Source organism: Bufo bufo, chromosome 3, assembly GCF_905171765.1.
Source record: "Bufo bufo chromosome 3, aBufBuf1.1, whole genome shotgun sequence".
Classification (NCBI taxonomy): domain Eukaryota; kingdom Metazoa; phylum Chordata; class Amphibia; order Anura; family Bufonidae; genus Bufo; species Bufo bufo.
Window position 1 is genome coordinate 79,492,941 of NC_053391.1, and position 14,478 is coordinate 79,507,418.

General features: G+C 46.0%; 1 protein-coding gene across 3 annotated transcripts in view; it reads left to right on the plus strand.

Annotated features, from left to right (window-relative positions):
- Positions 1-14,478, plus strand: part of LOC120994584 — a 74,857-nt gene that overhangs the window by 26,331 nt on the left and 34,048 nt on the right. For all 3 annotated transcript variants that reach the window (XM_040423256.1, XM_040423254.1, XM_040423255.1), the window contains exons 2-3: positions 637-809; positions 931-1,110. In XM_040423256.1, coding sequence (XP_040279190.1) covers positions 637-809; positions 931-1,110 — 353 coding nt within the window. The remainder of the gene's footprint in view (positions 1-636; positions 810-930; positions 1,111-14,478) is intronic.

Consider the following 14,478-nt stretch of genomic DNA (forward strand, 5'->3'; position numbering starts at 1 on the left):
AAAATATTACATATCGCCACATCCTGAAAAAGTCCAAAATATAAAAAACATCTCTCTTATGCGGTGAACACTGTAAAAGAAAAAAAAAGAAAAACTGCGCGATTCACAATTTAGTTTTTTTAGTCACTTTGTCCCCCCAAAAAATAGGATAGGACTGTTCTATTATGGGCCAGACGTTCCATAAAATGCGGAATGCATGCAGCTTTTTTTTGTGTGGTATCGAATGGTATCGAGTATCGCAAGACTTTTTTATGGTATCGAAACCGAATACAATTTTTTGTATTGAAACAACCCTAGAACGACAAGCAATATGTTTCTTTAATGTGTTCAAACGTATGCGCTTGGCGTGAAGCAAAAACAAAATGTGTACAGCCCCTACTCTCCTTGGCTGGCACTGTGACCACGAAGAAATCTACAGTGCGCACAAAGGCAGGTGAGATGCTGGGGCATTCCTTACATAATGGTTATGTATGTTATATGTAAAGTATATAACAGTATATTGCCAAAGTACATAATTGAGAAACACTGTCTCTGTACATAACTGGTATATACCTGAGAGATATATGAATCTTTTATATTGGTGTGTCCTTAGCCTGGAATACCTCCTTAAAGTTTGTGCCTTTGATTTACTTTTAGGAGCCATTGATGCAATACTACAGAACAGTCAGAGTGCCTACGAGCTCTTAAACCGTAGAAAAGTTCTCCGTGACATCATTGCTACATACCTAAAAAATGAAGGCGTATCTATACCCCAGAAAATCACAAAGGCTGAAGTTGTTTTGAAAACTCTTGCATTTTGGAGTGAGCTGGTCAGTATGAGTGACTCCTGGAAAGTCATGCTCGCAGGCCTATGTGGGGTTCTGAGTTTTTCTGAATTAACCTGAATATATTTCGCATAAGTACAGTATATTTTCTTCTCCAATGTTGCAGGATTCCTGTATGCCAACAGCAAGAGTATTTACTCCATCTTCAATAATGCAACCACAGGCAGCCTCTGCTTCTGATTTCTCTCGCTCATTCTACTTTCATACCGTTAAACCATCTACAAGTACCCCAATAGAATATTCCAGCAAAATATGGACTCTTGGCGCTCCGACATCAGATTTGGAAGTAAGTCTACACAACATCAGCAAAACATTACAAAATGCTGGAGTATCTGATGCTCATAGTATGTGTATCCTCACAGGAAATTGGGGAAAATCTGTTTCTAAAATGTTACTTGTGTTAGTATTTGTGTTCAACAAAGACCAAAATAATTCAAGAAAAAATGTGACAAAATGGGTATACTGAAAAGAAAAAAAAGTTGAGCCGTAAGGAAGATCACTTTGACTCTGATGCACAAGGGCCCAAGTAAACCTTGAGTCGGCCCTGATTCTTGAAATGGTTATTTCTCCTTGTTAAGGCCTCATGCACACGAATGTTGTTCTGGTCCGCATCTGAGCTGCAGTTTTTGCGGCTTGGGTGCGTACCCATTCCGTTCAATGGGGCTGCAAAAGATGCGGACAGCACTCCGTGTGCCGTCCGCACCCGTTGCTCCATTCTGTGGCCCCACAAAAAAAATATAGCCTGTCTTATTCTTGTCCGTTTTGCGGACAAGAATAGGCATTTCTACAATGGGCCGCCTGTTCCATTCCGCAAATTGCGGAAGGCACACGGGCGGCTTCCGTGTTTTGCAGATCCACAATTGTCGTGTGCATGAGGCCTTAGTAGCAGGATTACTTGTGCTACCTGACAAGGTTTACTATAAATGCCAATCGCCTAAGGCAACAAAAACCTAACCTCCACCTATCCCCATTAATAGTTGAAACTATTGAATGCTAATAAAATGATAACCCAAGCTTAGCAGTGTAATAAAGTTTGTGGCTATTGTCCCCAATTGTTACATGTTTATTGTTTTACTGTAAGTCATTGCAGTACTCTAGTGAATGTATAATGGGTTATCAGTATCTGATCGGTGGGGGTCCGACAACCGGGATGCATGCCAATCAGCTGTTGGAGAAGGCACCGGTGATTGTGGTAGTGCCATGGCCTTCTCACAGCTAGGCAATATTATGTCATGTTCATTGGTCACATGGCCTAGGTACAGCTCAGCTCCATTGAAGGGAAGGGGCTAAGCTGTGATACCAAGCACAGCTCCTATACAATGTACTACACTGGGCTTGCTGGGCAGAGAGAAGGCCATGCCACTACTGTGAGTGCCAGTGCCTTCTCAAACAGGGACGACCGGGGTGTCTGACCCCCCCGATAAGATACTGATGACCTATCTAGAGGATAAGTCATCAGTAAAAATATCTCAGAAAACCCTTTTAAAGACCAAAATATGATGGCTAGATGACCAGGGCATCTCCCAAATGGAAGATCTTGTGTTGTTCTTCTGGTATATTGCGGTTAGTAAATACCAATAGTTGTCCAAGGAAGGACAACTGGTGAACCAGCGACAGTCATGGGTGTCCAAGGCTCATCAAGGCTCACTGATGCATTTGGAGAGTGAAAGCTAGCCCGTTTGGTAGCTCAGGAGAGATAAAAAGATGCATCACAGCTTTCTGTTTATGAGGCTGCTTGGCCATAGTCCGGTCACATTGTCTATACTAACCCCTGTTCACTACTAAATGTGCCCACAATGGATATGTGAGCTGGACAATGCAGGAATGGAAGGTGACCTGGACTCAGGGCCGGCTCCAGGTTCATGAGGGCCCATGGGCGATAAAGTCTTAGTGGGCTCCCTTGTGGCATTTTGCACGACGCTTACAGCAATGAAACAGCATGTATTATAGATTAAATACCTTACCCAGAGCATGCTAAAGAGCGGATATATGTGAATCAGTGCTTATGTGCCTACTTTTATTTTCTACCCAGTGTTTCAGTCCCTTAGGTCTACTCACAGATATGTGCCCCCTCTCAGTAGATATGCTAAGATATGCGCCCTCTTCATAGTAGATATGCCCAGATATGTGCCCCCTCACAGTAGATATCCCAAAATATGTGCCCCCTCACAGTATATATGCCAAGATACTGTATGTGCCCCCTCACAGTACATATGCCAATATATGTGCCCCCTTCACAGTAGATATCCCAAAATATATGCCCCCACACAGTTGATATGCCAAGATGTGTGCCCCTTCACAGTAGATATGCCAAGATATGTGCCCTCTTACAGTGGATATACCAAGATATGTGCCCAATGCCCCCTTCACAGTGGTTATGCCCAGATGTGCCCCCTTCACAGGAAGTTAAAAAAACAAACAATACTCCACTCCTTAGCCCCCGTGGCTCCTCCCATGATCTGCGCTCCCCATCAGCAGTAGCAGGATACTGTGACACATCGCACTGCTGTGTAGGAAGAGCAGAGGCTGATTCCCAGCCTGCCCCGCTCCTCCTCCTACAAAGATCAGCAGAACGATGTGTGATGACATTGTGTTGCTGCTGTGGAGCGCTGGTGGCTCAATGGTGCAGTGGGGAGAAAATAGTTCCTTGCTTCAGTGGCATGCCTATGGTGTTTGGCACCCGGTGCGGGTCCTTTCTCTGGCACCCCTCAATACTTAAAAATAATTGTACCCCCTCACAGTAGTATTTCCCTCATTATACAACCTTCACAGTAGTTTTGTACAGAAGTGTGCCCTCTCACAGTAGTTCTGCCCACATTGTGCCCTTTCACAGTTTTAGTGCCCTATCTGTGCCCCCTTCACAGTAATAATGCCCACCGTGCCCCCTTCACAGTAATAATGCCCACTGTGCCCCCTTCACAGTAATAATGCCCACTGTGCCCCCTTCATTGTAGTAATGCCCTCTGGCTCTGTGTGCCCCCTCCATAGTAGAAATGCCCATTGTGCGCCCTTTAAATTAGTAATGCCCTGCTGCTGGAAACTTGCACTGCTGCTGAAGCTTGCATGGGTGTGTCTACTTCATTGTCATTGAACTATTTCTTTGCCAAACTCGACGTATGCTTCGGGTCGTTGTCCGGCTAGAATACTATGTTGTCCTTTTATACTCATAGTACTCGAGTATACGAAATAACTCATCTTGTAGGCAGGGGCGTAGCTAGAAATGCATGGGTCCCTAGTCCCTCCACTCCAGGTACACCCCCGGCCCGGCCCCCTCCACCGCCTTAGTCCGGCTCCCTCTGCTGCTTCTCCAACCTGGTGGCTGGCTGGCTCCAGTCCCTCCTCCCTCCCTCCACTCAGGTACGCCCCCGGTCCGGCCCCCTCCACTGCCTACCTGTATCTGTGCTGCTCGCCTGCTCTGACTGCTCCTGACTCCTCCCCAGCCAGGCCCGAGCCGGCCTGGGCCATGGACGGACCACCCACTAATTGTGCCCGCCCTCGGCCCTCCCCTAGCCTGCCCTGCAGCTCACAATGGCGCCACAAGTCGCCGGCAGCGGCGGCCGCAGGCCCCACCCCCCCACACACGCCAGCCGCGGCTTCAACTGATGATCCGGAACTTAGGATTCCTGCGCTACGGCGCTGGTGGCTGGCTCTGTCCATCAGGTACGCCCCCATCCCGGCCCCCTCCACTGCCTACCTCATCTGCTGCGCGTGTGCCCTGTTCCAGTCCTGACTCCTTCTCCCCAGCCAGGCCCGAGCTGCGGACCGCCCACGCCCCGCCCACTACACTAGTCTAGTGTAGTGGGCGGGCGGTCCGCGGCTCGGGCCTGGCTGCCTGTGTGTGTGTAAATTTAAAAAAAAATAAAAATAAATAAACAGAAGGCGTAGGGCCCCATAGCCACTGCTATGGTTGCTATGGCGATCCCTACGCCACTGCTTGTAGGATACTCACATATAGCTCAGCATTGAGACCATCATCGATCCTGGTCAAATATCTAACACCTGTGTCTGTGAAACAACCCCATATCATCAGGCTCCCTGCACCGAACTTGATAGTTCCTTCAATTTCTCGATCCGTGAGCCCCTTTTTTTCCTTGTTTCTTCTAGCCCTATTTGCACCCACCACAGCCCAGTCTATTGACTTTCGTCTGATCTCTCCAAATCACTTGTTTCCAATCTTCTACTGTCCACTGTTCGTACTTTTTTGGAAACTCGAGCCGAGACTTCTTATGACGATATTGAAGCTGAGGCTTCTTCACCTTTTTTCGGGCCAACATTCCTTGTGTAATGCGCGTTGCACGGTACTTGCATGGACATCTGTGATCTCATTATTACAAAGCATACGAGAATCTTCCACTGCCGTGTTTGTCGCACCAGAACTGATAGACCTTGTGATGAGGACACTTTCAGAAGTCTTGTGGAGTTCATGTCTCGAAAGGTCAAATCTGTTTTGGTTGCATGAGGAGGATCTACGTAAGATTAGGCAGGTGTTGTCAATGTTAAGACTGACCATGTATATTTCTGAGCTTAGTGTCTCCTCCTCTATTCTATTTGCCCTAAGACTAGGTCAGTCACTTCTGGTTGCCTGTATGCATGTGTAGGTTGATGTTGGCTTGAGTGTTCAGTCTCTAAGTGATGGTGGGTACTATGGGACAATATTTACTATGTGCATGCTAGTTTTTAGTTTAAAGTGATAAACTTCTAACTAACTAAATTTAGATAAAACAGTTAGTCTATGTGTTACAGGAAATCAGGAGCGAACACTAGTGTAGATCCTTTGATTTAAAAACAAAGCAACAGAAGAAGGTCTCCAATGTGTCAGTTCAGCAGCGAAAGAAAATCTCCAGTAATGTGTCTACCTGCCCAGTCTCCACTGATATTTTCAAAATGTCGACATGCGGCTGTCAAAAGGAAGATAGAAAAGAGCAGAGACCAAGAAAGTTTAGCCTTTCATGCCACCAGATGTAAAGTAGCTATCCTATAAGTCAATGCTCAAACTTTTAAACAGGCCTTGAGGCATAATTTGGGTAATATATATACTGTATATATATATATATATATATATATATATATAGCGGCTTACCGCTCTCACCAATTGGACCTAGGTGCTCTTGTGTATGGACTACCCCACAGTCCAGAGAGGAAAATCGGTAATAGTATTGATAACAGGCACTCAATCACCCAGAACTGTATTAAAAAGCGGTATTTTATTAAGCAGTAGAACTAAAATTGAATAAAATAAACCACAATACACCAAGAAAGGGGGCCCTAATAGATACAAATTATGTTGTGGAATTGCAATATTATACACAATATACAGTTCAGTTGAAAATTTGTATATTTTGCTATATTCCTTGAAAAAATATCTTTAAAAAGATAAAACAGAGAGATTGCAAATTAAGTAGCTGGAATATTCATCAATAAGTCCTTCACAGTAAATCTCTGAGAGTCAGGAGAAAGTCTCACGATCCAGTATCTATTGTGTATCCAGTTCATCAAACAGTAACACTGTTCCACCTGGTTAGATGATATTACAGTATATCCAAGTCTCAATTCATAAAACTTTGTCATGTCCAAATAATAATTCATAAAATGCTAATTCATAAAATGTTATAAAATGTCACAAATAGGCACTTGTTCATAATTGTATAGAGTTCATATATAATAAAATGTATGGGTTAGTAATTGTTAGTGTTGGTTGAGCACCAAAGTGCTCGGGTGCTTGAGTAGAACACCTCGGGATGCTCGGGTGCTCTACTGAGCATCCGAGCACGATGGAAGTTAAGAGGGTGTCTGGTTGACATGAAAAGGTCCGAAATTGATAGAAACACCACTAAAATGGTTCGGGAACTGCATGGGGAGGATGTCTGGATGCATCTTGGACTCCCAGGTCGCTGCTGGAAACGATGTTGTCCAAGTAGTACGCCACTTTTACAGACTGACAATAATACGCACCAAACCGAAGATAAAAATCGATTTTAGAGGAAAAATTGTTAGGAAACATTCTTTTCTGTATATTTACTTGTATAAAAAGTGCAAGTGCTGCCAAAAATTACAAGGAAGAGGCACTCCGATACAACCTGTATATCAATAAAGGAGGGCCTCATTCACATTGTGGTACAATAGTTCAGGTAGTGGGACTCCTACACTCATAAAGCCTATGCACTAAGGGAAAGGGCTGCCAAAAATTACAAGGAACTGGCACTCCAATACACCCTTTATTACACATAAAGGAGGGCATCATACACACCCTTGAAAAATTATGATTGATGGTCTGCTGGTTAGCTATCCATCTAAAAAAAATTGTGGGCGAGGGCCTGCTGCCGAGCTAACCATCTAAAAAATTTTGTGGGGCGAGGGCCTGCTGCCGAGCTGACCATCTAAAAATTTAGGGGTGAGGGTCTGTTATTGAGCTGACCCTCTAAAACATTATGGTTGAGGGCCTGCTGGTGACCCTCAAAAACATTATGGTTGAGGGCACGCTGCCGAGCTGACCCTCTAAAACATTAGGAGCGAGGGCAGCCTAATAAGCATTTTTATATAATGGAGGAGGAGGAGGAGGAGAACGAGAAAAGGGAGATTGAACCATATACCCTTTTTAGTGGTGAAAGGGGTGTATGGGAATGCAATGTATTCAATACACCATAAAAGCCACATTTAGAGTGCCTTTATGTTCAGCCGCTTTCCTCTGGTGGAGTAGAGAAGTCAGGGGCAATACAGGCCTTGTTTATTTTTATAAGAGTCAACCGGTCAGCATTTTTAGTTGAGAGGCGGATGCACTTATCAGTTATTATGCCCCCAGCAGCAATAAATACATGCTCTGACAAAACTCTGGCGGCAGGGGAGGCCAGCACCTCCAAGGCGTAGAGCGCCAGTTCGTGCCACGTGTCCAGCTTGGACACCCAATAGTTGTAAGGCACACAGAGATCACTGAGGACGCTGACACGGTCTGCTATGTACTCCTTCACCATCTTCCAAAATTTTTCCCTCCTTGTGACACTAGGCCGCGGGTCAGGTTGAGGGTGCTGGCGGGGTGTCATAAAACTGTCCCAGGCCTTGGAGAGTGTTTCCATGCCTCTGTTGAAACTGCTGTGTGTTCCCCTCATCTCCCCTCCTTGGTTGGCCAAGGAAATACGTAATAAAAAAAGTAAAGTCCAGCTCACCAATAATCCACAGTGCGCGGACAAGCCAAGGCTGGCTCAGTGTAGACACTTGAAGCAGAAGAAACATCCAGCACATAATATATTGACGGTAATGTAGAACGGAACAAGACAGCGGCACTCACCCGTGTGGAGTCAAATCAGCAACTTTATTATTCGGATGCTACATCAGGCAGGGGCGGACAATTCAAAACACACGCATTGATCAGCGGCGGCCGTTTCGCGCCAAATGCGCTTCTTCTGGCTGTGCGGCAATGCGTGTCCACACATCACTCCTCTTAAATACTGGCGCAGGCAGCTGTCAAGGATCGACAGATCAGGCTGCGTCAGCATCCAGGTGATGTGTTGATACGGGAATACATTACAGACACAATATAAAAACAATGTACGTGCAAAAAACAAAGGAACATATACAAACTGCACAACAAAAAGCTTGACATATTGAGACATTCACAAAAATGGACTTAGATCGTTCCTATCATTAAGTCCCAATTCCCCTAGGGCTTGTGTTCGCAATATCCATTTAGCCTCTCTCTGCAGGAGGAGGCGATGTCTATCTCCTCCCTGCAAAGGGGCGGACACAGTTTCAAGGCCAGAAAAAGAGACGAAACTCGTGTCACTGTCATGGGCACTTCTAATATGTTCTATAAACCTGGGACAACCTTTCCCTGTCTTGATAGAATTGAAATGTTCTCTCACTCGTTCGAACAGGCATCTGAGAGTTTTACCGATGTAAAAACGCCCACATGTGCACAATAATAAATATACTAAATAAGTACTGCGGCAGTTGATGCGATCCGGTCTGTCATATTTAAGAACTGGGACGTTTTGAGGAGGGACGCAACTCTTAATGAGCTGACAGGACAGAGACCCCTCATCTCCTTCAGAAGGAGTCACACTATCAAGGACAAGCTTGTTAGGAGTAGGCTACAGAAAGAGAAGAGCAAGAATTGGCTAAAAAGCAATTTGCCAAAAGGCAATTACAGGTGTGGAAATTGCTCACTGTGCACTAATAATTTACAGAAAAAGAGTATTGAATTTGCTGGTATCAGGCACACTGTCAATACCTTTATCAACTGCCGCAGTACTTATTTAGTATATTTATTATTGTGCACATGTGGGCGTTTTTACATCGGTAAAACTATCAGATGCCTGTTCGAACGAGTGAGAGAACATTTCAATTCTATCAAGACAGGGAAAGGTTGTCCCAGGTTTATAGAACATATTAGAAGTGCCCATGACAGTGACACGAGTTGCGTCTCTTTTTCTGGCCTTGAAACTGTGTCCGCCTCTTTGCAGGGAGGAGATAGACATCGCCTCCTCCTGCAGAGAGAGGCTAAATGGATATTGCGAACACAAGCCCTAGGGGAATTGGGACTTAACGATAGGAACGATCTAAGTCCATTTTTGTGAATGTCTCAATATGTCAAGCTTTTTGTTGTGCAGTTTGTATATGTTCCTTTGTTTTTTGCACGTACATTGTTTTTATATTGTGTCTGTAATGTATTCCCGTATCAACACATCACCTGGATGCTGACGCAGCCTGATCTGTCGATCCTTGACAGCTGCCTGCGCCAGTATTTAAGAGGAGTGATGTGTGGACACGCATTGACGCACAGCCAGAAGAAGCGCATTTGGCGCGAAACGGCCGCCGCTGATCAATGCGTGTGTTTTGAATTGTCCGCCCCCTGCCTGATGTAGCATCCGAATAATAAAGTTGCTGATTTGACTCCACACGGGTGAGTGCCGCTGTCTTGTTCCGTTCTACATTACCGTGATTCTTGCATCTCGCTTCTACAGCTGAGCACCGCCGATCGTGTGGGTCCTCTCCAGCCATATACAGCGTCTTTCTCCTCGTGTATTCAGCCGGAGCAGTGGTGCCGCCCCCTATCTTATTCGTTACATAATATATTGAAACACTGCATCATCTTTATTCCATCATTGATACAATCAGTATTCAAAGGCAGTGATCATCACCTCCCATCACCTCTCGTCAGACTGACATGTCTCGAACCAGACGGTTCTTAATCATGATCTGTAAATGGCCGGAACTCGGACGAACTTGTAGAACCCATTTGTAGAACCCACCCTCCAATCAGACGATCACTGCCTTTGTATACTGATTGTATCAACGATAGAATAAAGATGATGCAGTGTTTCAATATATTACGTGCTGGACATTTCTTCTGCTTCAAGGAACTACGGACTCTGCAGCCAGCGTTGTTAGCTGGATCTTTTTGGAGCAATTTTTCCACAAGGACCTTCTGGTATTGCACCATTTTGCTCGTCCTATCCACCACAGGAATGAGAGATGAGATGTTCTCTTTGTAGCGGGGGTCGAGAAGGGTGAACAACCAGTAATCGGTGTTGGCTAAAATGCATACAACGCAAGGGTCACGGGAAAGGCAGCCTAACATAAAGTCAGCCATGTGTGCCAGAGTCTTAACAGACAAGACTTCGCTGTCCTCATCAGGAGGATGACTCTCAATCTCCTCATCCTCTTCCTCCTCTTCTACCCATCCATGCTGAACATATGGAATAAAACTTCCATGGGTACTACCCTCTGTAGCGGAGGCAACCGTCTCCTGCTCCTCCTCCTCCTCCTTATCATCCAATTCGCGCTGAGAGGACAAACTGAGGGTGGTCTGGCTATTACCCTGTGTACTTTCTTCCCCCATTTCCACCTCTTCCACATGCAAAGCATCCGCCTTCATTGTGAGCAGTGAGCGTTTGAATAGACACAGAAGTGGGATGGTTACGCTGATAATAGTGTTATCGCCGCTCACCATCTGTGTTGATTCCTCAAAGTTGCGTAAAACCTTGCAGAGGTCAGACATCAATGCCCACTCGTCGCTTGTAAAGAGCGGAAGCTGACTGGAAAGGCGACGACCATGTTACAGCTGGTATTCCACTACTGCCCTCTGCTGCCCACAAAGCCTGGCCAACATGTGGAACATCGAGTTCCAGCGTGTGCTCACATCGCACAACAGTCGGTGAGCTGGCAATTACAAGCGCTGCTGCAGCGTTGCCAGACTGGCGGAAGCTGTCGATGACTTGCGGAAATGGGCACACACACGGCGCACCTTCACCAGTAACTCAGGTTTTGAGAAACCGCTGAACCACTAGATTTAACACGTGGGCTAGGCATGGTATATGTGTGATCTTGCCGAGCTCCAAAGCCGCCACCAAGTTACGGCCATTATCAGACACAAACATGCCTGGTTAAAGGTTGAGTGGCGAGAACCACAGCTCAGTCTGGTCCCTTATCCCCTGCCCCAGCTCTGCGGCGGTGTGCTGTTTGTCACCTAAGCAGATCAGTTTAAGTACGCCCTGTTGCCACTTCCCCACTGCTTCCCACACTGCTTCCAGCTACTGACTGATGGCTGACTGGTGCTGCAAGTGATAATTCAGAGGTGGAAGTGGAGGAGAAGGCGGAAGAGGAGAAGGGGGATTGCAGCCACTAACGTAGGTGGCGGCGGAAACCCTGATGGAAATAGGGACCGCAATCCTTGGCGTCGGTAGCACCTGTGCCATCCCAGGGTACGACTCGCTCCCGGCCTCCACAACGTTTACCCAGTGTGCCATCAGGGAAATGTAGCGTCCCTAGCCAAAAGCACTTGTCCATGTGTCATTAGTTAAGTGGTCCTTTCCAATAACTTTGTTGGTCAGGGAACGGGTGATGTTACGGGACACATGCTGGTGTAAGGATGGGACTGCACACCGGGAAAAATTGTGGCGGCTGGGGACAGAGTACCGCGGGACAGCAGCCGCCATCAGGCTGCGGAAAGCCTCCATGTCCACAAGCCTAAATGGAAACATTTCCAGGACCAGCAATTTGGAAAGGTGCACATTTAGTGCTATGGTCTGTGGGTGTGTGGCTGGGTATTTGCGCTTTCGTTCAAAGGCCTGGGGTATAGACATCTGTATGCTACGCTGGGACACAGAAGTGGATGTGCTAGCTGACGGTGCTTGCGAAGGTCCAGGTGCATGGTGGGAGGCATCCGGGCCTGCGTCTTGGACAGGGGATTGGCCAGCATGTAACACAGGGGAAGAGGAGGCAGTGGTGTGACCCGCAGACACTGATTGTGGACCCAGGCGTTTAGCCCACCTATTAGCGTGCTTTGATGCCATGTGGCGGATCATGCTGGTGGTGGTGAGGTTGCTAGTGTTCACGCCCCTGCTCATTTTGGTACAGCCCAGGTTGGAAATGACAATTCTTTTATCGTCTGCACTAATCCTCCTGACTTGACCTAACAACAACCTCAGTTATTGACAACTGCATCTCATCCTCATCATGAACCTCTTGAGACACTAATTGTGGTTGACCTATTGGCAACTGTGTCTCATCATCATCATCCACCTCGTGAAACACTAATTGCCATTCCCCATCGTCATCTTCTTCTGACTGTAGATGCCCCAGAGTTTGGGAATCAGGGCACAAGACCTCCTCATGTCCCTCTTCAAGCAGACTTGGCGAGAGGCCCAAATTAAGGAATGGCGATGAAAATAGCTCCTTGGAATATCCGAGTGTGGGATCACTTGTTTGCCAATAATCTCCATGGTGGGAGGAAGGAGGATCAGGGTGAGGATTCTGTTGACCAGACTCTTGGCTAATGAGACTGGACTTTGTGGAAGACAGGATAGTTCTTAACCAACTGGAAGCATTATCTGCTGCAATCTAACCGACCACCTGGTCGCACTGGTCTGACTTTGAGAGTGGTGTCCTGCGCCGCCCTGGAAAATGGGACATGAAGCTAGGTATCGTGGATGAGTGTGTTTCTTGTGCTCTGGCAGCGATCACAGTTTCCCCGCGCCCAGGGCCACGGCCTCGCGTGCACCATCAGCAGCACGGCCACTGCTCGCCTTGCGCATATTAAATGGTATATATGCTTGCAAGTATATCTCACATACAGTAGCGCAGGTTTTGTAAGTGTATGCGCAAATAAAGTACACAGAATGTCACAGATATTTTTAGGATGCAGACACGTTAAACAGGAGATATAGCACAGATAATGTCGCTGTCCGCAGCGTCTATGAAAAAAGTACACTGAATGTCACAGATAATTTTAGGATGCGCAAACGTTATACAGGAGGTATAGCTCAAGTAATGTCGGTGTCACCATAGGCTAATAAAAAATTACTCTGAATGAATGTCACTGATATTTAGGTTGCACAAACGTTATACAGGAGGTATAGCGCAAGTAATGTCACTGTCACCAGCGGCTAATAAAAAATTACACTGAATTAATGTCACTGATATTTAGGATGGGCAAACGTTATACAGGAGATGTAGTGCAGGTAATGTAACTGTCCGCAGTGGACACCGTCTACAGAAAAAGTACACGGGATATCACAGATATTTTTAGGCTGCGCACACGTTACACAGGAGATGTAGCGCAGATAATGTCACTGTCACCAGCGGCGAAACAAATAACACTGAATGTCACTAATATTTCGGATGCGCTAACGTTATACTGGAGATGTAGCGCAGGTAATGTCGCTGCCACCAGCAGCAAAAAAGTTAGACTGAATGTCACTGATATTTCGGATACGCAAACGTTATACAGGAGATGTAGCGCAGGTAATGTAACTGTCCACATCGGACACCGTCTACAGAAAAAGTACACTGGATGTCACACATATTTTTAGGCTGCGCACACGTTAGACAGGAGATGTAGCGCAGATAATGTCGCTGTCTGCAGCAGCCAAACAATTGCAAGCTATTTAGCGCAGGTGACGCTAAAAATATATATTGCTGCCACACACAATAGTCCTTAAAAGGACTTTTGGGTCTCTAACAAGTTTTAGCAATTTAGCGCAGGTTGCGCTAAAAATATACGGTATATTGCTGCCACACACAACAATAGTCCTTAAAAGGACTTTTGGGTCTATAACAAGTATAAAAACTAAAATATTCCTATTTCACTCCCTACACTATCTCTCCCTTCTGCTCTCCAGCTCTCCCTGACTGAGACTGAGCCGGACACGTGTCATCGGGTACTATATAGCACCCGATGACGTGTTTCGGCCAGCCAATAACTGTAATGCCAGTAGCCCACATGGCTACGGCATTACAGTGAATGGCAGTACTTACCTGCACGTTTATTGGCTATGTAGCAGCCAACAAACGTGTGGGGAGGAGTCTCGAGCATCGCGCTCGAGCACACGCGGTATTCGGCCAAAAACCGCGATGTGCCGAGCATCGCGATGCTCGAGTAAAATTAGTGTTCTGCCAAGCATGCTCGCCCAACACTAGTAATTGTATTTGATAATCAAAATCGATTAGATGGTTAGTCCAATTTCATAAATCATTACTCGCGATCATATGCACTTGGTAATCACTAATCACTGTTCATGATTCTTTATATCTGTGCCTCTTTTGTTTCATAAGATAAATAGTATCAGACCTATAAAGTGATATTCTATTCAGTTTTACCGTAGTGATGGCTTTTGTGGAGGAGATCCCCAGCTAGAACGCTCGTGTCTTGCTCCCCGAT